The sequence below is a fragment of the Melopsittacus undulatus genome, chromosome 6 (genome assembly GCF_012275295.1).
Source record: "Melopsittacus undulatus isolate bMelUnd1 chromosome 6, bMelUnd1.mat.Z, whole genome shotgun sequence".
Taxonomy (NCBI): Eukaryota; Metazoa; Chordata; class Aves; order Psittaciformes; family Psittaculidae; genus Melopsittacus; species Melopsittacus undulatus.
Window position 1 is genome coordinate 34,638,052 of NC_047532.1, and position 23,164 is coordinate 34,661,215.

General features: G+C 36.0%; 1 protein-coding gene across 2 annotated transcripts in view; it reads left to right on the forward strand.

Annotated features, from left to right (window-relative positions):
- ACAP2 (ArfGAP with coiled-coil, ankyrin repeat and PH domains 2) overlaps positions 1-23,164 on the forward strand; it is a 68,201-nt gene that overhangs the window by 23,542 nt on the left and 21,495 nt on the right. For both annotated transcript variants that reach the window (XM_031047206.2, XM_031047207.2), the window contains exons 5-10: positions 2,299-2,357; positions 2,860-3,043; positions 5,313-5,357; positions 6,140-6,235; positions 11,287-11,361; positions 17,889-18,001. In XM_031047206.2, coding sequence (XP_030903066.1) covers positions 2,299-2,357; positions 2,860-3,043; positions 5,313-5,357; positions 6,140-6,235; positions 11,287-11,361; positions 17,889-18,001 — 572 coding nt within the window. The remainder of the gene's footprint in view (positions 1-2,298; positions 2,358-2,859; positions 3,044-5,312; positions 5,358-6,139; positions 6,236-11,286; positions 11,362-17,888; positions 18,002-23,164) is intronic.

Genomic DNA, 23,164 nt, shown 5'->3' on the forward strand with positions numbered 1-23,164 from the left:
GAGAAAAAAATAGAGGAAGAAAGAGGAGACGTAGGCTTCCTCCAGAGAAAGGTGGGAAGAGGGAGGAGATGGTCCCACTGAGGTTTGGATGACTGTCGGCTTTCTCATAGAAAGCTTCGCTAGAAATAAAAGAGGGTAGATTTAGATTAGGTACTAGGAAAAAAATCTTCACTGTGAGGGTGGTGAGGCACTGGCAGAGGTTGCTCAGAGGTTGTGGCTGCTGCATCCCTGGAAATGTCCAAGGCCAGGTTGGACAAGGGCTGTGAGCAACGTGGTGGAAATTGTCCCTGCTCGTGGCAGAGGGTTTGGAACTATATGATCTTTAAGGTCCCTTCCAATCCAAACCATTCTATGATTCTATGAAATAAGGCTAGAAACCAGACTAATGCAGCATCTTCACTGATTCAGCAGTGGAGGAGTAGCTTTGACAACTTATGTCAAATAGCAACTTTCTTAGACTTGGAGTATGTGAAAGGTGATGTGTTGGAAAGGCTGTAAATCTAGTCAGATCGTGGTCTGGGTACTTTTTTCTGTTCTCTTGGGGAAAACTGTGTATGTATTTTTCTGCCTAGCACTTTTTTCTTTGTCATTACTGTAAGCAGAATTTCAAGGCTTGTATTTCTGGGAGTCCACTAATCATCTCCCATCTGGTTGTACACTTTTGGTATTGATCTTGATTGGTGTACTCCTCAGGCACTGGCAAGCTTAAATGTCAGCAGTGGGAGTAGTCCTGGCATGACTTCCAGCTTGTCAAGAAGTTCTTTATCTGTTCTAGTTGTCTGTTTTTCTGTTTTCTCAAAGTGGGAATACAAACAGGATCTTCCATGTGTTTCTATTAGATATGGGATGACTCAGGTTAGAATGGACCTTAGGGTATGTCTAGCTCAACTGTCTGCCTGTATCAGGGTCACCTCTGAGGCTGGAGCAGATTGCTTAGGGTTTTACCCCATTTGGTCTTGAAAACCTCCAAGAATAGAGACTGGATGGAGGATATAGTACCACTATTAATGACTGACTTAAACTCAGTCATGTTTTCCTTCATTCTTTCTAGAAAGGAGAAACAAGCTGGTAAGGGCTTTGCTGTCAGTGCTTGGCCTTGCATGGCTTGTCGTTCCCAAATTTTTTATATAAAAAAAAGACAGAATGTTTAAAGAAAGCATTGACCTGAAGCTTTAAGTGCTTGACTTGCTCTTTGAATAAAATTATTTAATACTTAAATATCTTCACCTTTTGGAAGAGCTTCTGTAGAGCTGAGCCAATTGCTACTTACATATATTCTTTCCTCTCTTAATATTTTTTTTGTGATCATGCCTTGTATATTTCAACAATGCAGAATGGGAGGTGTAGAGGAGTTGGAAATTAAGGCGTTATTTTGTAGTCTGCACAAGAAGAAGTGCAAAGGATTTGTCCCATGGTCCTTGACCTTTTCCATTCTGTCCTGTAACTCAGAGGACAGACATGAAGCTGAAGGAATGTGTGTTTTCATTCCTCTAATAGAATTTCTGGGGTCATAAGAGAAAATACAAGTTGTCTAACATTCAGGTGTGCTTTGGCCTTGGAAACAACAAATTTCTCATGCTTTATGATTTGAATTAGTAGATTATCTTCAGTGCTACCTCCCACCCCCGAGCCTCGCCAAATCATAAGAAATTTGAGAAACGTGGTTTAGAACACTTAATCTTAGCAAAAGAAGCAGCCATTCTTCTTCAACAATGGGTGGTTTGGGGTTTTTTTACAAACGTATTATGTAAAGGAGCTAGTACTAATTACTTGTGTATGCTACATTTTCAGCATTAATTTTAATCTGAGTTTTTTTGCCAGGACTTAAAGGCATGTTCTTTCTGTGGTTTCATTTGTCTTTTAGTAGTTGGTTAAATTGTGGAAGCCTGTAAGAATAAAAAAAGTGGTTACTTAATATTCAAAGTTGTTGCTTCAAGGCTGTTAGTAACAGCAATATTCTTGACTGTTTAATAATCATAATAAACATGTTATATGAGAATGGGCATGTCCTGCATTGTCAGGATTAAAGAATAGGATGCCAGAAGCTATTTTCTCTCCTTATAACCACAGTCATTTAAAAGAGGCCAGCAAAACTTGTTGGGTTTGTGTTATTTTCCCTATTTTGTTTGTTATTTATTTATTTAAAATTACATTGAAGGGCTTTATCTTTTAGTATAAGACACACATTGGTTTAATTCTAATTCTTATCTAATATTGCATAGTAACTGTGTATATCTAAAGTTGAAAGTTATGAATACCCCAAAGTTACTGACCTACATGGTAATGCTTTTCTTTCAGATCCTGTTTGACCAAACCCAAAGATCAATTAAAGCGCAGCTTCAGACTTTCGTTAAAGAGTAAGTTAATTTGCACTTATAGTGGGAAAATTATAGGTAAAATAGAATTTTAAAACATCTGATATGAGTGAGTTGGTGAAACATCTTTCCTGAGAATGGCTATCCATAAATTGAGAAGTGCATATGGAGGCTTGTCAAAAACCATCCCAAATCAGTGAGGCTTTAGTTCCAGCTGCAGAGATGTTGAAATAGTATGAATTACTGATCTTAATTACATGTTGTCGTTGTCTAAGCTTAGCAAGAAAGTGCTTACCCAAGCTTTTTCCCAGTACTCATGAGATGCATTTATTTGAATTTTAATTTTGTCCTTTCCTCAGAAGAGGAAGACAGCTAAGCTTCCATCATACTTTGTATGATTTCCATTTGATCCAAGCCTTTGTTGAAGGGTATGAAAACAAAGAAATAGCTATAACAGTCATGAGCATGGTTTGTCTAGTTCATCTTTAAACACTTTTTTCATGCTTTGGAATTAATTTTTTATACATCTTTCCTTTCTCTTTAGAGATATTAGGAAATTTAAAGATGCTAAGAAACAGTTTGAAAAAGTTAGTGAAGAAAAAGAGAATGCTCTAGTGAAAAATGCACAAGTTCAAAGGAATAAGCAACACGAAGTAGAGGAAGCAACCAATATTTTGACTGCAACACGGAAATGTTTTCGACACATAGCTCTGGATTATGTTCTTCAGGTAAGTGAAGCAATAAAAGTTATATTCTTCAAAACTATCTCTTACATATAGTTAAGAGATCTGTCCTTCAGAAGTTCTTGCTGTAAGCTGCTTGGAAGCTATGGGGATTTAAGTGAAAAAGAAGTAACTTTGTCTGCAAGTAGTTTCTTTTTGAATGAAATCTAAGCAAAATTAATTTACATTGTGTGTTCTTATTGTTTAATGCTTTGTTATTCATTGCTGTAATGACACAGTTTAATTTTCAACTTGAACATTATTTTTAAAAAAGCAGTTTTTTGTTTGATACTTACCTAATGTATTTCACGATTGACTATGCTGTAGTTCCTTATAACTTTGAATTAAAAAATATAACCTAGCCTAGTAAATATGAATTACCTGAATAATTCTGATGTAGAATGTTGGCTACTGCTACATTTTCAGCTGCTTGCATTGGGTTTTAAGAAATCCTACTTGTCTAGAAGCCTCAGAGTCTGACACTGTGCCATAGGTGAAATCAAGGAAATCAAGCTACTCCTTTGCTTTTTTGTGCACATCTCCTAGAGTGTTGAAGGTGTTCTTTGTCCTACTACCAATTTGAATCCTGTGACATACTGACATATTTTCTGTTGATAGTTATAATTCATCTCTTTGGTAGTTACCCACAACTACAGCAAAACAGGGTTATTGCAACTCGGATGGTAGGAGGAGTTACGGGCTCCTGAAAGGGTCTTGGCTTCTTCTATGATCAAGCACAGAACAACACTTTAAAATTATGTTGGTTTTATATTGGACTTTATCATCTTGATTTGTGACAGTCCGGTCAGTTACTTAACACTTAGTTAACTGTTCTTTAAATTGTATGTATTACCTGTAAAGTGAAACAGAATTGATTGGATCAGCCCAGGCAAGTGCACAGATATGGTGGTCAGTGGTCAACACTACACTCCTGCCTTTTGTGCACTAAGGACAAAGTTTATTCTGACATTTAAAAAGTCATGGGAGTTATGTACCACTTAATTATTTGTACTAACATCAAACAATAATGAGGGGGAAGCTGGCAGTCACTACTTTGGGACAGTTCCTTGTGTGTGCATTGGGCTGCAATATTGTTTGCCTCCTGGGATTCGTATGTTGAAAGGATGTGCAGTTCCTGTGATAAAGATGCATTTAAAATAACAAGGAAAAGTTTCAGTATCTCTTAATTAATGTGGGCTAAAATTAATTCAGCTTTAGGAATTCTTTCTACTTCAGTGACTCTTCTCTAACAGTGGTTTCACAACTATTGTTTCTTTGTAGATATATTGGCTTTAAACTGTATTTCAGAACCTTTGTGTTCACTTTATTTCAACATTTTTTTGCCTTGCAAGTTGAAGGCTTGTTCTGTGCAAACAAATCTTAATTATTTTTGCTGCAGAAGGTTTTCCAAAATTACTGACCATTTTGAAGTACAATCTGGTTTTGATTAGAGCTTCAGTAAGTTTACTTCTTTTGCTGGAATTTTAAACTTATACAGAGGTGTTAAATTACAACACCATGCATGTTTCTGCTAAATGGGGCTTTAAAGTGAAATCTGTAGTTCTGGATGGCAGCCTTAAGGGTTAGGGACCAAAAAGGATAAAGGGACTAGCTGAATGTAAAATATCACTATATCACTGTTTTCTATAGAATGTGAAATTCTTCAAGTACTAGGGCAAAACTATTGATCAGTGACTTCAGTTAGCTTAAAAGTGCAAGTATATATGAGAAGTTACTTATTGAAGCTAGTATGATCTTGCTTATTTCAGACGCTGGGGTTATATCCCAGTTCTGGGATACTTTAGACAATGTCAGCGTAGGGGAAAAATAAATATGGTCCTGTCCTTTCTTGTCAGGAGACTGCTGCGTGTGAAGTGCAGCTTCTTTAAGAAGCTGGGGGCTGGGTTAGCTCATACTGTCAGAAAGGATATTTCAAACATGTTGAATTCAATCTCTTGAAAGGTGTGTTATATTACTTCTAGCTAGCAAGCGGTGTCTTTTATTTTCCCTTTTAATATATGAAAGCTGTGACTACTGCTGTGAAATTCTAGCTTTGCAAGCTTTTTCTATTGCATCAATTTAATATCATGACAAAACTAGCATGCATCTTCTAAACATGCTTTGTGAGGTCTGATATGGAGGTATGTTTTTTCAGTGTTCTAAGCTTTGATATAATTATTTGGAAGTAATTTGAAATTTATATGGGGAAAGCAGAATAAAATAAGTTGCTTGTTTGCTCCTTTTTTTTATTATTTTGTTGGGTTCTTTTCCCCAGATCAATGTTCTTCAGTCTAAAAGGAGAGCAGAAATCTTGAAATCGGTAAGATGTAGTTTGTTTTCTGTATAGAAAATACTTAAATACATCAGAAATGAAAAATGTGATTAAAAGCAGTATATTAAAAAATCTAGTCTTTTGACCTATCAAAACGTTATCAATACATTTGGCCCTTTGGTGACAATCAGTTTAGCCTTTACTGTCAGTGGGCATTAATGCTTAAATGTTTTTGGCAATCCATTTGGTTCAGATTTGAACACTTTAAGGTTTTCACTGCTGTGGACTCTTTAGTATGTGTTCCATGGTTAAAATCAAACAGTGTCTGCCAAGAATTCTGCTGTTTAGGTCTGCTATATTCATTTATAAACAGTAAGTACTACTTAGAATCTATTTGAAGATGGATTCAGCTCGTTCTACAAGAATGGTACTTCTTTATGTTCATAAGGGCTGTGGCTTTGGATCATTAGTAAATACATTCTGTAGCCCTTCTCTAGTTAAACAGGAGATGATAACAGTTTCAACGGACCCAAATTAGAAGTAATTTTTTGCCCTCAAGTAGATTTGTTTTGTTCTGTTAATGGGGTTAATCCTGTTAACTAACTACTGTGATTTTTGGCTTGGTTCTTTGCTGCCTTTACCTTACATGTTTGCTTACATCATTAAAAGCTCTGTGAGATGTTAATGTAAAATTGCCAGGACACAAGAAAGCAGAAACTAAGCTTGGAACTGTATTTTAAGTTTGTTCATGTGGACTTGTTAAGTGATGTATTTATGTGATAGCTCATAAACATTTATCCTTTTAAAAAATACACTTTTTTTCTTTCTAGATGTTATCATTTATGTATGCCCATCTGGCTTTTTTCCATCAAGGCTATGATCTTTTTAGTGAACTTGAGCCTTACATGAAAGATCTTGGTGCACAGGTAACAAACTACTTTAAAAATTCATAATTCATAATGGATGAAAATTTGATATATTAGTATATATTAGTATATATTAGTATATATTAGTATATATCAGTATAATAATATATTAGTATATATTAGTATATATCAGGTACATTGTAGATCTTTTTAACAAAAAGCAGGCTGTGGTGTGATAAAGGCAAAACATTAAAAATACATTGTGGTTTAAATGAATGTAGTTATAAACTGAAAGTTGTTTCCTAAAATACTGTGTTTAGGTAGTACATACTTAACATAGCCATGTAGTGCCATTCTGAGGAACTCTATTCGAACATTGGATTATTTTCTTTTTAAAATTTTTGTATATGACATGTAAATATATTTAATTTAAGAAGTAGATTAGGTTTTTTTGCTTCTAATTGTGTATATTATTTACTGTATAAATTAGACAATATGACAAAAAAAAAGATGTTAGCAGCTTAGACCATAAAACAGAAATCTGATTTTAATAAGTAGTGGAAAATGAGTTCATACATTGAATTTTTCTTGCCCAGTGTTGTTGTTTAAGAACACACAGTTTCAGCTTTGGGGTGTTCAGTGACGGACTCATTAAAAGGTTGGACCACAGCCAACTGCACACGGGAGACATGGAAAATGGTTATGCAAAATAGAATAAGAGCATGCAGTGTTCAACTGAAGATCTGTCTGTGGTGCAGGAAGAAGACTCAGTGGTGTCTTGACTTGTTTTCAGTGCAAGTTGAATGGGCCTGGAAATATATGTGCAACATTTTCTCCTCCCCCCCTTTTCCCTCTATCCAAGGACTTTCAACAACTGCACTGATGCAAAGCCCTCTTTTGCCACTTCTGAACCTGATCCACAAAACAAAGCCAGCCCAAATTCTCTCTCCAGATACAAAAGGAAATAAATGACAGCAACTGTTTATTTGCATTCATCTTAAGTAGATGTCATTGAATGTCTAAGAAATGACATTGTTCTGAGCTGGTAATTCCTGCCACAGCACTGTTGTCATCTGTGCCCCTCAGTCTTCTACTGTGTCTGTGCAGTGAAGCAGATTGGGAATTGTAGGAAATAATTCCAGCAGTCAAATGTTTAAATAGTTATTTTTCTGCTAGACTAGTCCCCAGTCAGGTTACTGTGGGTCTTAATTAGTTGTACAAATACATGTCAGGGAAGTGTGTGCTTGTGTGCGTGTGCATGCATGTGGCAAGTGTTTGAGCTGAGGAGACAGGCTGCTTGAGCTGGCACTGCCATCAAGAAGGGAAGTGACTGTACAGCTGCAGACCTCTGTGGTGTAATAGTGGCACTTGAAAGGTTCAGGTGCTCATGACTGTCCTTAGTTGTGCCTTTTATTCATTCACATCCTTCCGTTTTGGGTTGTAATTCTTGAACTGTAGTGTTTTGATAGTATAGAATGTGTGTCCTGTACCTCTGCAGAAGAGGGGATGGGGAAAGCAGACAAAACCTATGGAGTTGGTAGTGGTTTATGTGACCAGCTACACATTAATGTTTTCATTTAATTGAGATTATTTAAGCAAGGAACAAAAGGTTATTTTCAAGTGGTTGGGCATCCTTTTCCTTGAACTAGTAAGGAGCATTGTGTAACACATTTTGGTGTTGGTATCATAGCAACTGAAGGAGTTAAATTTAGAAAATCCTGAGCTGAAAATGTTTAAAATACATTACAATTGGAGCAAAAGTAGACTGAAGACCCTAGAGTTGTACACCTTGCTGAAGTACTCTTTTGTGGCAGACATTGGCATTTAAGGATTGGATATTTTTCATGACAGAAGCAGACTTGTAAATAGCTTATGGAAGTTTAACAGTTAATGGCTTTGCAGTTTGCACTGGTTGAAGCTTCTGTCTTTAACAGGTCAGAGAGAAGGTATGTTGTGACATAAAACAGGGATTTGCTAGATTTTTCTGAAAATATAGGTATATTGTTTCTGCTGATGAGTTTTCATTCACAGGTAAATTTTGTGGATGATCTTAATTACAAGGTTTAACAGCACCCAAGACATTAAAATTGAAGTGATTTTAAAGAGGATAGTTATTTTGTAGCTCTTCTGGTTTGCATTTTCAAAGTAACTGGTTTACATGATGAAGTAGGATTGAGCAATTTTTGCTTTCTGGATATTTTAGGTCAGGGTAGGATTACTTGTGAATCAGATCATTGTAGGGGAATCTTTAATGGCACACAATGTAATGTAAGCCTTTGCGTGGAAACTATGGTATTTGGCTTTTTTCATGTGAAATGTGGTATTAGTTTAAAAAGAAAACTTACTTGAATTTTCATTCCAAGATGACTGTTCATAAAGCTAAACATTTGCCAAACAGACAGCCAAACTATGTCTGACTTAGTTTTTTACAGAATACCCCTTACAGCACTATATGTTTATGAAAAAAAAATTACGTTTGCAAGAGCATGTAGTGATAGGACAAGGAGAAAATGGCTTTAAGCTGACAGATGGGAGATTTAGATTGGACATTAGGAAGAAATTCCTTACTATGAGAGTGTTGAGACACTGGCACAGGTTGCCTAGAGAAGCTGCAGCTCCCCCATCCCTGGCAGTGTTCAAGGCTGGGTTGAATGGGGCTTAGTGCAACTTGATCTAGTGTAAGGAGTCTCTGTCTGTGGAAGGGGCTGGAACTGGATGAACCCAAACCATTCCATGAATCTATGATATATCGGTAAATGCAATATTTTGAAAAAAACTCTAATTTTGGAGACTATGCAGTAGTGGTATAATGACAGGGAGTTTGACTGCCCAGTTGCGTGATTGGCCACAGCTCTTGATAACTGTATGCTGTTGGTCACTTTTGTTTAAGGCAGTTGATGTGCTGGTCACTTCAGAAGAGGAAATTCTGGTCTGAGCTTGGAAACTGGAATGATGCAATGCTGTGTTGATAGCAAAAGTAAATGATGCAGCGAACTGCTGTTAAGAACATTGTTTTGACACTTGTGCTGTGTTATGAGGATCCTCAAACACTTCTGTTTAAGATAAATTAGAGGTCATTACCCTAATCTTAACATGGCTATCTTGTTTGATCTAGCAAGGTAGGAGGAAGAGTTTCTTGGGGCCCATGTGCAGATTCCTGAATTTGAGGTTTTAGTAAGAAACTTGATTCCTGTAAAATCTTGAGCATCCCTCAGGCTACTTCTCACCTTTATCACAAAAAAAGTGTGTTTCCCAGGGTTCTTGGTGCAAAACTGTCTTTGAGTACAGTGGTAGCACAAGCCTGTTTTAGAGGCTCTTCTATAATTTTGAAGTCATGTAGCTGCATAAATATGATGCCTGGACACTTCAGTCTTTAACATGTCTGTGTTCACAAATATTTGTAAGGCGTGAAAGTGCTGGTAATGGCCAGAGAAGAAATCAGAGAGAGAAGAAAAGTGACAGAATATGGAATTAGATCTAGATATCATGACTGTCTGATGGTTCCATAATTGTTAGAGACTGTCTAGCACAAGGGTGTAAGAGCCAGTTATTGTCCCTTTTCAGTCTCATAGGCATCATTGCCCATTAGAGTTCATGGAGTGTATGGACAATGCTCTTAGTCACATGGTTTAATTTTAGGTAGTCCTTTGAGGAGCAGGGGGTTGGATTCGATGATTCATATGGGTACCTTCCAACTTGAGGTATTCTGGTGATTCTGTTCTATGATTTCAAGTAGGAGAAGTTCAACACAGGAAAATGACCAGAGTTGGCAGAGGTTCTCGCTTGTAGTTATGAGAGTGGGTGGAGGCAGTGCTATTTGTGTGCGAATTAGAGGTTCTGTTAGTCATACTGTGCCCTCTGCCATGTGACTCACTTTAGCTGGAAAGCTGCTCTTGTGCTGTTCCTGGTTTATTTGTTTTAGGCCTGGAGTGGAGCAAGGTCTGTCCCACAGATGTAAAGCTTCAGGCAGTACTGCTGTGTTCAGGACTGCACCTACATTGTTACTCAGTAAGATGCAGTGACTTGAGTTAATGGCAGTCTAGTATTACAGGCTGGATAAAGAGGAGTTCATCTGATGTTGCAGCATGTCACATAAGTACAAAGATTGCTAATTGTTTGGGCAGCATCTGCTCCTTCACTTCACTGTATTTCTGATTTAAGCATCAAAGTCTGAAAAAAAACCAAACCCAAAACCCAACCAACCAACAACAAAAATAACTACAAAATCAACCAAACGCCCCCCCCAAAAAAAAAAACCAAACAAACCCAAAATACAAACCACACCAAAACCAAGCAAACAAATCCTAAACAAAACAACCACAAAAACCCCCAAACACAACTTTCTTACAGTATATCTTAAATTTCCTGCTGGTTTTTTTTTTACTTTTTGGTATTAAAGGGAAAAAGTTTATGTGACAGTGCTATAGACAAGCTCACAGCAAGGTTTTGGTAGTGGGGCTGGGTTTTCCTTAATCAACATAGACTTTGTAAGGATGCTAACTGAAACCCTCTCTGTTGTGACGGTCTCCTGTGCAAAATCATATTATGGTTTCTTCTGAAATTAGAAACACTTTGAATGGCTCTACCTAAGATTTCAAGGAGACTTACTCAAGTGCTGCTGGTGACCTGATCAAAACTATTAGTACAAAAGGCTGGTTGGGGCTGTCCCTCCACTTTGTGGAGGGGAAAAATCACTAGCATTTGCTGCCTCTAGTTTTTGCTGCTAATGCCAGCGCTGCTGCATAGGCCAGCCAGCCAGAGCAGCTAAAGCATGAGTCATTCTCCTCAGAGTCTGAGCACCAATGCGGTATAGAGTCGCATATGCTTGGCACCATTCTGTTCTTTGAAACATTTCTTCTAAGGCTTACAAGAAATGTATACCTTTCGTAGAGGTTAATTCAGGATGGTAGTGCAGTGCGTTGTTAAATAAGGCTTCAGTGGTTATTCAAGGTAAACACTTTCTGACCAGAGACATAATTATACTATGCAAATAAAACAAAAGTCATGCAGTGTCTAGACATAATGTGTTCTTTTTTTGTCAGTGTTATGAAATCTACTGAGCCAAATTTCTCTTAATATCTAAAGATACAATTTTCTGTTTCTCTTTACAGCTGGATCAGTTGGCTGTAGGTGCTGCAAAGGAGAAGAGAGATATGGAGCAAAAGCACTCCACTATTCAACAAAAGGTACTTGAGAGAATGTAAAAGGCAGAGTGCACACACATTTTTACCTCTTGCATTTCTCCCCAGCAGTGCATCTTTGCATCAGTGCTCTGAGGGATGGTATCTTTAGTGCAGAGAAAGAGACTTATGCATAATTAAGCTTAGGGTTGGATTGCAGATACTAATTTTGTATTACAGAACAGAAGATTGCTTAGTTATGGAACATATATAGAACAGTGGAATATATTTGAATGCTGAGACTCTAACATTTCAGTAGAACTCTATTCAATCTAAGCTGTAATGGGAATTTAGTTGTAAAAGTTGCTGGTTTTCCCACCTGTGTGTCTGTAGAAGAGATGTATATACTGCACAATCCTTCAGTCATGTATTGCTTTCTGGGCTGTGCCAAATAAGAATGCAGCACTTTGAGGTAGTGTGGCAGCTGTTGTTGCATAGAAAGAGCAAAAGTAAACTTTCATAAAGGCTGTCTAGTGTATGGTGTTTAACTGTCTATAGAAAAGTGATAACAGTAAATTGCTGCTTTGAGAAGATTTGTGTGTGCAATATTTTTGCTTGTTCAGAACAATTTAGGTAATTCATATTGGGAGGGGAGTGATTTCTGTTGTTTGGGTGTTTCAGAAGCTCTAGATCAGTATTGGTTTTGCAGGTATAATGCTAGAAGTTAAAAATATTTCCACTGAACTCTCCATTAGTGAGCTAATACTGCAGGTAGTTTTGAAAGGGATTAGATACCAGTTTAAAGGTAATGCAACACTTCTTACTCTCAATGAAGTGCATTCTGTATCCATGCAGGTGGCATAAAAAAAATAAAAAGCCTAATGTAAATAAAATCTGATGAGTAAATTCAGGAATGAGAACTTGTTAAGACTATAATTTAGGTAGCTTTAGTAAGAATCAATATAATGATGGGAAAAGGTAATGCTTTTGGTTGCTAAAAATGGGTTTGTTGCTTCATCCCATGCTACCTGCTGGAGTTGGTGGGAAGCATCAGGATTGCTGTGAAATTGAGCAGACATGGTGATGGATTTTAGGGCAGTGCTGATGTGCTCTGTTTTGAGGCAGACAGAAAGTAACTACAGGTGAGGACTGGGAAGAAAGAAATAAAATATGAAAGAGATGGAACTGGAGAATTAATGTTCAAATTTTAATTTGTTTGGGCTGAATAGGCCTTATTTCAAGAGTGGGAGGTAGTTGAGGATTTTACTGTTATAGAGCAATGATGCTTGGTGAAGGGTGCAAATTATACTCAATTTTCTTTTCTTTGGCCATAGAAGTAATAACTTATTACTGTGAATTATGGTAATTGCTGTTGCCAGTGGTGTTTACAGTCTTTTTTTTTTTTTCTTCAAATGCTGCTTAAGGCTGCTTTACAGGTAAAATATTCCCAATAGTATCAATGGTTATTGGAACTTTTAAGCTTCGTGAAACTAATTAAATTCTATCTTTTGCGTAGTACAAGTATTCTTGCTTTCTAGTACAAATTGTAATGACTGAAGTTATTTCTATATTGTTCCTTATTTTGAGTGAATGACAATTTTACACTGTCTCTAAAATATAATCAGGGTAGTCAGATTGTATTATATGTTGTCCTCTAAAGTTCTGTGTTTCAAGTGACATATGTTGTCTCCTGTCCTTATCAGTGAAGTCACTGATGTGTTTTTGTGATAACAATGCCTAGATGTATGTATCTGGGCTTTGGAGGGCATGCTTTACTGCAGGTTCCTCTTACGTCTTGTCAAATAATTTTCTTGGTTTCTTATTCAGATCATATTGTCTGTTTTTTGGCTTTTCAAACCTTCTTTTCCCAACCTTACCATCACATTTGCTTCTAGTTCATCAGGATTTCAGAATCTTGAACTGCTTTAGACCTTGGATCTTGTTCTTTATTTGTCATCTGGTCAACCTGACCAGGATGGCAACCTTTTTCTCTGTTCTCACAGCTTGTCATGTTGCTTTCCACTGGGCTTCCTCTTAGGCATATGTTCCCAAATCTCCCAGTGCCAAATCCTTCTATGTTTTATGACTACTGAAACTTCTGCTTCTTGTCTTGAATATTCCATGAGCTATATATGCATTTAATATACTGGAGTTTTAATCTAATGCTTCAGAATGATGCCTTTTCTTCATTGTGTGGATAAAGAACAGTTCCTTTTCTGAAATGTTAGGTAAGTGCACGTGTGCACACACCTACCCACACACTACTTGTGTTTGCATATATGTGCATATGCATGCAGAATAGTTGCACTAATTAACTCATCTCACTTTTCTTTATAATCATTATCCTATTTAATAAGGTCGTTGTCTGAGAAGCTAATGCAAAAATCATGGAAGGGCTTGGTCATCACTGTAGTCTGATTTCAGTTTTCAGAGAATTGATGTCTCATTTTTTTGTTTAACTTTTGTGGTCTTACTTGCTCAGCAAATATGCAGGAGACTTTTTACTGTAAGATATTATATTCTTCTGTATTAATCTGGAGCAACACATACTAGGAATTAATATAGAAATGTCATGATCATTCTGGGAATGTTTTGCCATGTATTTTCATAGGGAAAGATTTGTATCTAAAGAGTGGTGTCAGCATTATGGCTTTTGATTTGGGGACAAAGATGATATTTCTAAAATGAGGGAAATGAAACAGGAAAAATGCTTGCATTGAAATTGAAATAGTTTTTGTTGTATTCAAATCCCTTTGTCATTAAAAAAAAATTCTGCTTCCAAAGAGCTGCTCAGGAAACAGCTGGAGTGAGAGTGATATGAAAATTTTTAACATCTTGAATAAACAAGGTGATAGGAAACCAGATGCTACTGCAGTCAGAAAGCAGGCATAAACCAGAGCTGCTGTTGAGAAATAATGCAAGGTAAATCCTGTCTCAAAAAGCAAGGATATGCCAGTATTTCAAGTGGTGTGTATACTCAGTCACTATCTTGCTTTTTTCACTTCATCTTGGACTGTAAGCCTTGTTATTTGTGTGTGTTGTTGTTTTAAGCCCTTTCTCAAGGGACTTTCAACTTAAGCATGACATTCTTTTGCTGATGGGAAGGGAATGGAAGCAACTTTCTAAATGGGAAGGTCACACAGTGTCTTCTATTTAGTATGTGCTGGAGTAACTTTTCAGAGTAGTTTTTTCTTTGGTATTTATGCACCCCCATTTACTGCCTTTAAAAAATTTAAAGCACTCTATTTCTCTAAAATAAACCCCATATTGAATATATTTTCAATATTAAAATGCTGATACTCACAGTCCCTAAGATTTACTGGAAAAATGGCTTGAATAGCTTTCATGACTTGCTAGCAACCTTCATATTGAAATAAATTGAAAACTGCTGCTGGTGAAAAAGTACTAGGGCTTATGTTTTGGTCACAAGAAAATTGTACGTAGAGAAACAGAAAACATACAAGCTATGAAATTAATCCAGTATGTGTGATAAATTGATAAGTTTGTATGAAAATGAATTAACTGAAAGACCATCAAGACTAGTAAGTATTCTGTGACCCATCAGATTAGTATTAATTGTGGAAGTGAAAGTTGTTTTTCCATTGCCAGCTAGTTTGCTATGCCTCATGGACATTTAAAGAAGAAAACACCAGGCATGAAAGCATGCTGTCTCCTTCACTTATATAGCCCACTTCTATGTGTTTCTTTTCCAGGAGCTGGGTAACCAACTGTCGGAATAAAACCCATAGATATTCCTTCCTTCAAATCTGAATGAAATGTGCAGTATAGCATTTCAGTGTAACTTTAATAATACTTTAATTTTCTTAGTTCTGATTAGGTGAAATGTACTTTACTCCTAACTGACATCTAATTAGTAAATAAATGTTTAAAATGCAGTCTTTCTAATGAATTTTTGCCTAAGGAATACGAATTTCTAAATCACATAAAGTGACTGGGTTTATTAACATGTGATTCTCTTATGCAGGATACTGGAAAGATATGGATGTATTTTTCTCCACCCCCTGATTATTTTTCACAATTCACTGAACTTTTCCATGCGCCAAGATAAAAATAAACTATAATGTGACTGCTTTTCTCCTACTCTTTAATTATAAAATACCAGAGGCTGCTTATCTAGTTCCTTTTTCTAGTTTTATCCTTTTAACTGAAATTAAGTTTGGGGTTGTTTGTTTCTTTTTTTTTAGTTTGTCTTTTTCCTGACCACTGCTTTATCAATATATGGAAGTTTTACCACCTCACCCCGCTTGGCAGTCTGCTGTGTATAGTTAAGAAAATATTAAACATCTGTCTGTATACTCTTGTGTCTTTATCTGCTGTATAAAGGTAGAAGTCAATCGGGAGCCATTAAAAATGACACTGAGTGTACTTCATGAGAAAGACTCAGTATTTTAGACAATTTGGACTGGGAGCGTAGCATGATAGGTGATCCAAAGGAGTTCTCCTGTCGTGCTTGTGTATGTCTTCAACATGTAAATCTGAATACACTGGAAAAAGTTAGGTTTTCTGCAGCAGTTCTCCAAAGCAGGAGGAAAATGTGATTACATGGTTGTTTGGACAGAAAAGACTGTGGGAGTGTAAGGTGTCTTTCACTAGACAAGGAGTTGCAGGCATCATTGAGGCAGGAAGATGCAAATCTTTAGCAGGTTTCATTATGTTTGGGAGCTGGTAAGTTAATTTATCAGGTTTTGGAAGAGGGAGGGAATGTGACATCAGCATGTCTAAGTCTGTGCTTGTAGGGATTCCCCCCTCTTCTTTTTTTTGAGTGGGTAAGAAAGAAAGAGGACTTTTAACACTTTGCTGTTTGTGTATGCCCTAAGTTGTGAAATACTTATGTTAAAATTGCACTGTGATATATGGCTGTTTGTGCTTACATGAAGTCTTTAATGTTCAGCATGTTCTGATCTAGAAAACAGGCAGAAAATCAAAGTTATTAAATACTGAATAGTAAATGCAAAAATCTGTGGGTTTTCAGAAGCTTTTATTTGCAGCCTGTATGTTCGTTCAGATCACTACATGGCAGTGATACTGTAGTTTGTTTTGTTTTGGAACTCTTACTTTTGCGTTGATCTTCTGCCAGTGAATTAATAAAAATCTAGGTTTAACATTTCAAATTTAGTCTGTTCAGATATTGGTAATGGCCGAAAACACTGTAGATTTATGGAATTTGATGCAGTGCTGGCCTAGGAGTGTAAAGGGCTATTTTGATATTTGTAACCACTTTGCTGTCTTGCTTAATTAACCTTGGATAGACCAATCTATCTGCATGTATAAATGTTGTGTGTAGAAGAAAAGTTGGGGGGGGCTGGACTATTACATAGGGTAATGGCATTGGTTTTGAAACTTACGTTTGTTTAGTATAGCTTCTTGTCCCCTACTGTAGACAAATTCCTTAGGAGCAAGGTACAAAACACAGATTTACTTTTCATGCAAAGCTAGTATTTCAATTTACAAAAAACACCTTCAGAAGGTTTGGCAGAGTAACATTCTGAAGTGTCCTATATTTAACCTGGTGGGGTTTGGGGTTGGTGGTTGTTTTGGTTTGTCTTTTTTGGTTTTTTGCTCTGAAACTTAATTTTCAGTAATTTGTCTATTCTGCCCTAATTAATGGGAAGAAGCCATATATTGTTAGTTTACCTTAAGGGTATATTTTGCTAACAGTAAAATTAAATAATAGCATATTTGTTATAATATTACATAATTACATAATATAAAATAAAATATTTATTATATTATTTTTATCTCTGGACATAGCTTATAATAAATTAAATCCATGTGGATTTTTCATGCACCCCTAGTGGCTGTTAGCCTCCTACTCACTGAATACCAGAGCGCTGTAGCAATGCAGGAAGAGTCCATGCTGTTTCAGACAACAGGAAAGCAAATAATCACCACATATGTTATTAACTGTTATTAGCTGTTATTGTTACTAGACTGATTGATAGGTGTATTCCCTTGTCCTCCTTCTAGGTTCATATTCTTATTAAAGATCATCTAAAAAAAAATCCTGCTAAGTACTTGTTGTCATTGTCAGCACCCTGACCACTTTAATTTAGAGATAACTGATAGCGTCATCTTTATTTGATTGCTTGTCTTTTAAGTTCCAATCTGGCTCACTTGTCAAGGTTACAGAACTGAAGAAAATGCTAAAGCATGACTGGTTCTATACAGTTGTCTGCAATTGCTCTTCAGTTTTGACTCCTAACTCTCTTTGCTTGCTTTCTTCTACCTTACTTTTGCCTTTCTTTGGAATATATGTGAGACCATTTGAGCAGACAGTTGAAGCATCAAATGCTCTGTCAGTAATATTTGCCCTGTACTTGGCTATAGAGGTCACCATACCTGAGCAAGAAATTCCCCTTGTGTGCAGGTAAAGTAAAAATCTTTAGCATTCTGATCTGCTAAAAATGCCTAAAAAACAAATGCTGGGGCTCAGAGTCATGGCTTGACTAATGAGTGTTGCAAGCAAAACATTATTCCTAGGTTTTTACTGTTTTTGACACTAATACTGTCCGTAGTTGGAAGTTCCATTTGAAACTGCAATGTCTCTTTCTTGTCTTGTTCCTTTGTACTAGGATTATTCCAGTGATGATACTAAACTAGAATACAATGTAGATGCAGCCAATGGTATTGTTATGGAAGGCTATCTATTTAAGCGAGCCAGCAATGCCTTCAAGACTTGGAACAGGTAATTATTCAGTACCTCTATTTACTAGTTTATTAAGATACTGCTTGTTAAGCTAAACTCTGGTCTGACTATAACCTATGCAATTCACTGATTTCACAGTTTTGACAGAACACTTGGATGACTCTGTTAATTAATGTAGAGATGATACTTCAAAAATGTTTTTCGTTTGTTTTTTCGTTTGTTCTATGTCCTAGTTGCCTGCAAGCATTTTTAAGTGTTATCTTTAATCTGGAGAAGTCCTGTCTATAGAAAGCTTGTCTTCTTGTGTACAGTCCGGCTCTGTAATTGCATTTTGCCTTACTTTGAGATTAAAACAGAGCAATCCTTATGATTTTATGCAGTAAGCTATGCAAATTTCTGTGCTTGGAAAATAAGCATCAGAGGACAAAGTAAAATGGAAGTTGGATAGCCATTGGAAGCAGGGAAACCTTTTGAAAGACTCAAGACTCAAGTTATTTTTCCTGAAAGATAAGCACATAATTGTTATCCTTTACAATTCCTGTCCTGTGCAGTGAATTCTGCTTAGTAGTTTTGAATGTCCAGTTGGCAATTCAAAATACATTATTAGTCATGTCTCTTTAACAATGTATATTTTATGATTATTTATATCTTTTTCTCCCTGAACAGGATTTGATTTTTACTTCCAAGGGTATAAACTTTTTTTTAAGGAAATATATATATGCTGAAGCACTTACAGTATAATTGGATACAGTTCTTGAATTTCAAAGTTAGTTTGTTGTGATGTAGAGGTCTTTTTATTATCTTATTTGCTGTAATTTTTACAGCAATGCTTCTGTTAAACTACTTGCTGTGTTTCAAAGGCCAGAATACGCATTTGCGTATGTTGTCCCAATCCTAATTATTCTGTAATTCATTGAGCACCTTGGAACATCACAAGTCTATGACAAATTGGGATTGCTTCAGTTAAACCCATAGACTGATGTAAGGGCCACTGGTGTCAATAAGACTGTATCTGTGTTACAAAATCATGTGCAAGTAGTATAAGGGATTTTGCTTTGGACTACTTCTGGTTTGGTCCTGTGGTCTGATGATCCATCTGTAATGTACTTTCTAGGATAGTTTCATCCAAGCAGAATTCAGAATTCCCAAAAACAAATCTGCTAGACATCAAAGGATGGTGAATGGAAAAAACTGGGAGATATGCTTCCTAGGTCCCTGGTGTGAATGAACACAAAATGAATATGGGAAGGTCATAATTAAGATATGCAGTGGCATTTTTTCAGGTTAAGTTATGGCTTTGAACATATATAAGAACAATATTTAAGAGAGCCAGGATAAACAGCTCAGTAATGAGTCAGGGTTACCTACTTTTACTATATAATTTTTATTTGCTTATAGTTTTTTCTTCTGTTTGTTGCAGGAGTACTCAGTCAAGCTAAACCTTTAATTTTTTTTAATGTAAAATCTTGATAATTTATCTCACTGCAATAGGCTAGTGGGATGCTTCAGAATTAGGCAGAGAATAGCTATCTATAAACACAGTTTAGAAATTGAGTGAATCATTTTAATTTGGTATTTCACATTCACAAACCATTTCTAATTGTTGTGAAATTATTGTAATACATAAAATACATGCTTAAGACTTTCTTAATGAAGACAACTTATATTAATTTCTGAATCTAGCCCCATTTTACTAAAAATAAAGTTGTTTTTTGATCTTATTCGTATTTCTGGATACATTTGTAGTTGCTTGCTACATGGTAGGCACTGAAGTGGTCATTGCCACATTCCACTCCCTCTTTCCACTGATAGAATGCTTTACTTACATACTGTTGCAGTTTCAGCTGCTGGGAGATAATGCTGATTAAAGTTTACCATATATTAGAGGGGAGTGTTTTTCCCTTAACTAGGCAGAGTGGAAGAAAGGACTGTGTCATTGCATTAAACCGTTTTGTGCTTAAAAATTTACAATGACATGCCAAAGGAGGAAACATTTAGAGAATTACATACTTTATGTGAGAGAATTCAGAGCTAAAGTGAAAGGCCCCAAGACAGAGAAGATATTTTTAGTGTTCTTATTGGATGGGTAGTTTGGTGCTTCATTTTATGCCCTGTCTTTTTGGGAAGTGGGTGGAAAATCAACCACCTGAAACAAAACCAGCCTAGAAAGAAATACTGGAATTTCCTGATGTTCTGAGCCAAGGGTGATGGCACTGATCTTCCTTGCTAACTGCTTCTTGCACTGTCAGTAGTAACGTGTGTTGGAAATCATAGCTTGTCTTTTTCCTCTGTTGGTATCAGTTGGTATTTTGATGGTTCTAGGCCTTATCAGGTACTCTTTTAAGACAGGATTAAGGATACCAAAATTCATTGCAAGTATATACTTGCCAGCATTAAAAACATAAGATAAAAGGAAATGTTACAATGGGTTTTGTCTGGGTTTGACACACATCAGTATGGATCTAGCTAACAAATTAGAGAATTGTAATGCTTTCCAACCCTAACCATTCTATGATTCTTTGTGCATGTCTTGGTCAATGAATCTATGGACACCATAATGGATTATTCTGGGAGAAGTCTGCTTGCTGGGATGAAATTAAAAACAAAAACATGTAATGCAGCCCATTGAAGTGGGGCAAATCTGTTCGAATAAATGAAGACCTGGTTTGTTTTCAATCAAATCTAATTTCTTGCTAGGATGATGTAGTTTCTTCCTGGATCAGCTGGCATCTTGGGTTTCATTTTCTCAAGACTTTATAGTTATTTGGGCTATTGAATCAAATTTCCTGTTCTTGGAATAGGTCTTCATGACACTGGCTTGAGAAACAAATAGTGTTTGAACAGGCTACAAAGTAAACCACAAACTATTTGCAATTCAATGTTGCCGTGTTTTGAAAGAGCTGAAGATTTTCAAGCTCGTTTTGCTGTGACTAAATGGGTAGCATATAATGTTTGTGAGTATTTCAGATAATACACTTTAGTGGAATCAAAATCATATCTTTATACTGGAAGGTCTTAACAGCAAGAGGAATGGAGACCTGGTTTTTGGAAGTACATCTGTTTGTAAATAATCTCTTATACCATTTTTCTTAAGGCATCAGGTTATGAAATCAGGTGTGTTTATTATTGTGGAGCAGCAGGTGGAAAGCTGTTTTAGTTCCTAGAAATGAAAATGAAGAACAAGTCTGTATCATGAACAAAGATATACATAAATAAACGTGTGTAGGGAGAAACACATTTATCATGCACTGCTATAGTCTGCGTAGGGTTTAGGTTGGATGCGTTAAATGTTTTCCTTTTAAATTCTGCTGTATTTTCAGATCATGCTAATTCTTTGCTTATTTTGCTCATTTTGCATTTTTCATTTCCTTCTTCTTTCCCTTATGTTTTAATCCTACCCCATTTTTTCACATGACAGGAAAAAGCCAGATCACATCAGGTACCAACCAGCTTCTTTTTTACCTTCCCAATGTTTCTTTGGCACGCAAAAAGCTCTTCATTAACCCTGCATTTAATTTTGATTACTTGCAATGGATGTATAAATGGCTCAGTCTAAGAAAATAACAGAAGGATTCTGCCTGGGATGCCCCAGTATACCTGCTGCTCAGCAACTTTAAAAGAATAAGAAAGATCGAGGTAGATAGAACTGAAAAGGAATTAAAGTTTCTGCGCTCAAACTTGTGAGCGGTATAAGATCAGTGTTTTGACTTTTTCCAATTGAAGTTGGTGAGATTTTTTTTTTTTTTAATCAACTGCATTGGAAATAAAGATGTGACTTTTAAATGTTGTGCTTTCTTAATCGCTCTGGTTTATTTGCATGCTGATAGCAACTAATGAAGACAAAGATTTCCTTTTGAGAATCAATAAGCATGATTCATTTTTTTAATTGTAAAAATGTAAGGTTTTAGATTTTTTTTTAATTACTCTAATTTCTCAAAAGATTGAAATGTTTTTCAATGAATTTTGTATTGTTTCTAATTTAAATTTTTAATTATATAGGTACAAATGTTGGAAAACATTCAGTTTCTAAACCCAAACAGCTATATTTAAGCACCACTGAGGCAGTGCAAATTACTCAAAGATTCCCCAGCTATGTTTTCTCCTTCACCATGCTTCTCTCCTGTTACTGACAGAATGACACATTTAAAGAAACTTTGACAATGGTCAGTACTTAATACGCACATGTTGCCTAAACGTTTATGAGCATTAATTCTTACAACAGGATAGAAGTTGTATACTGTATAATAGCACCTTCTGTACATTTATTGTACCTGAAAGCTTCCTGGCTGTTACTTCTGTAGACCCCCAGCAGTCTTTTTCCTTACAGTAATTAATGAAATTTATTGATAGTACATAGTTAATATGAAATAACTTGAAGATTTTGGCCTGAATGAAACTGCTGTGGTGCTCATGTGTTGGAGGGCAGTCTGTCACTATTCTTTCAAGCATACACTAAAATGTATTACATTTTTTTTTCTTTTGACATCTACTTCAGAAGTGTGATCTTCAAGTTATACTATATTCTAAATTGTTGATCTTGTTCAATATGTTTCCTTAAAACAAATAAATACCGACATCCCACCCCTCATTTCCCCCCTTTTTTGGTTGGACTTGAAAGTTCTCTTAAACAGATTCCATTTCTCTACTAGGAAAAAAAGGGTCTGAAATACTTCGAAAATTTCTAGACTAGGATTTAAAGATGACACAAATTTGTTTTACAGTTTGTGTGCTCACTTCTATCCAGTTGATCAGATTGGAGCTTTCTTACTTTAGTAACTCACTAAATATTTAGCTGTAGAATAAATGAAACATTACATTAATGAATTACACCACCTAAGGCTATTGTTAAGTATTTGCTCTGTTGCATGTTATCTTGGGGCAAGGCTTAATTTTCTTTTTTTTTCCTTTATCACTTAAGCACTGCTTTCCATGCTTTTCTATTTGCTGTTCTGTTTGACAAAAGCACATAAAAAAGCTGGAGTTTATTTTCTAGTCTACTTTTTAAGTTACCTATTTAAGTATTAGCAACAACCCAATTTATGCTCATATTTGAGGTTTGGTTGCTGCATCTGTAGGATTTTGTTGTTTTTTTTTTTTTTTTTAAATAGATGGTAAAGGTGATACCTTTTAAGTAGCAGTGACCAAAATTACTGCTGTTAATAAATTGAAGAAGTAATCAACTTTTTCATTATTCTGTTTAGT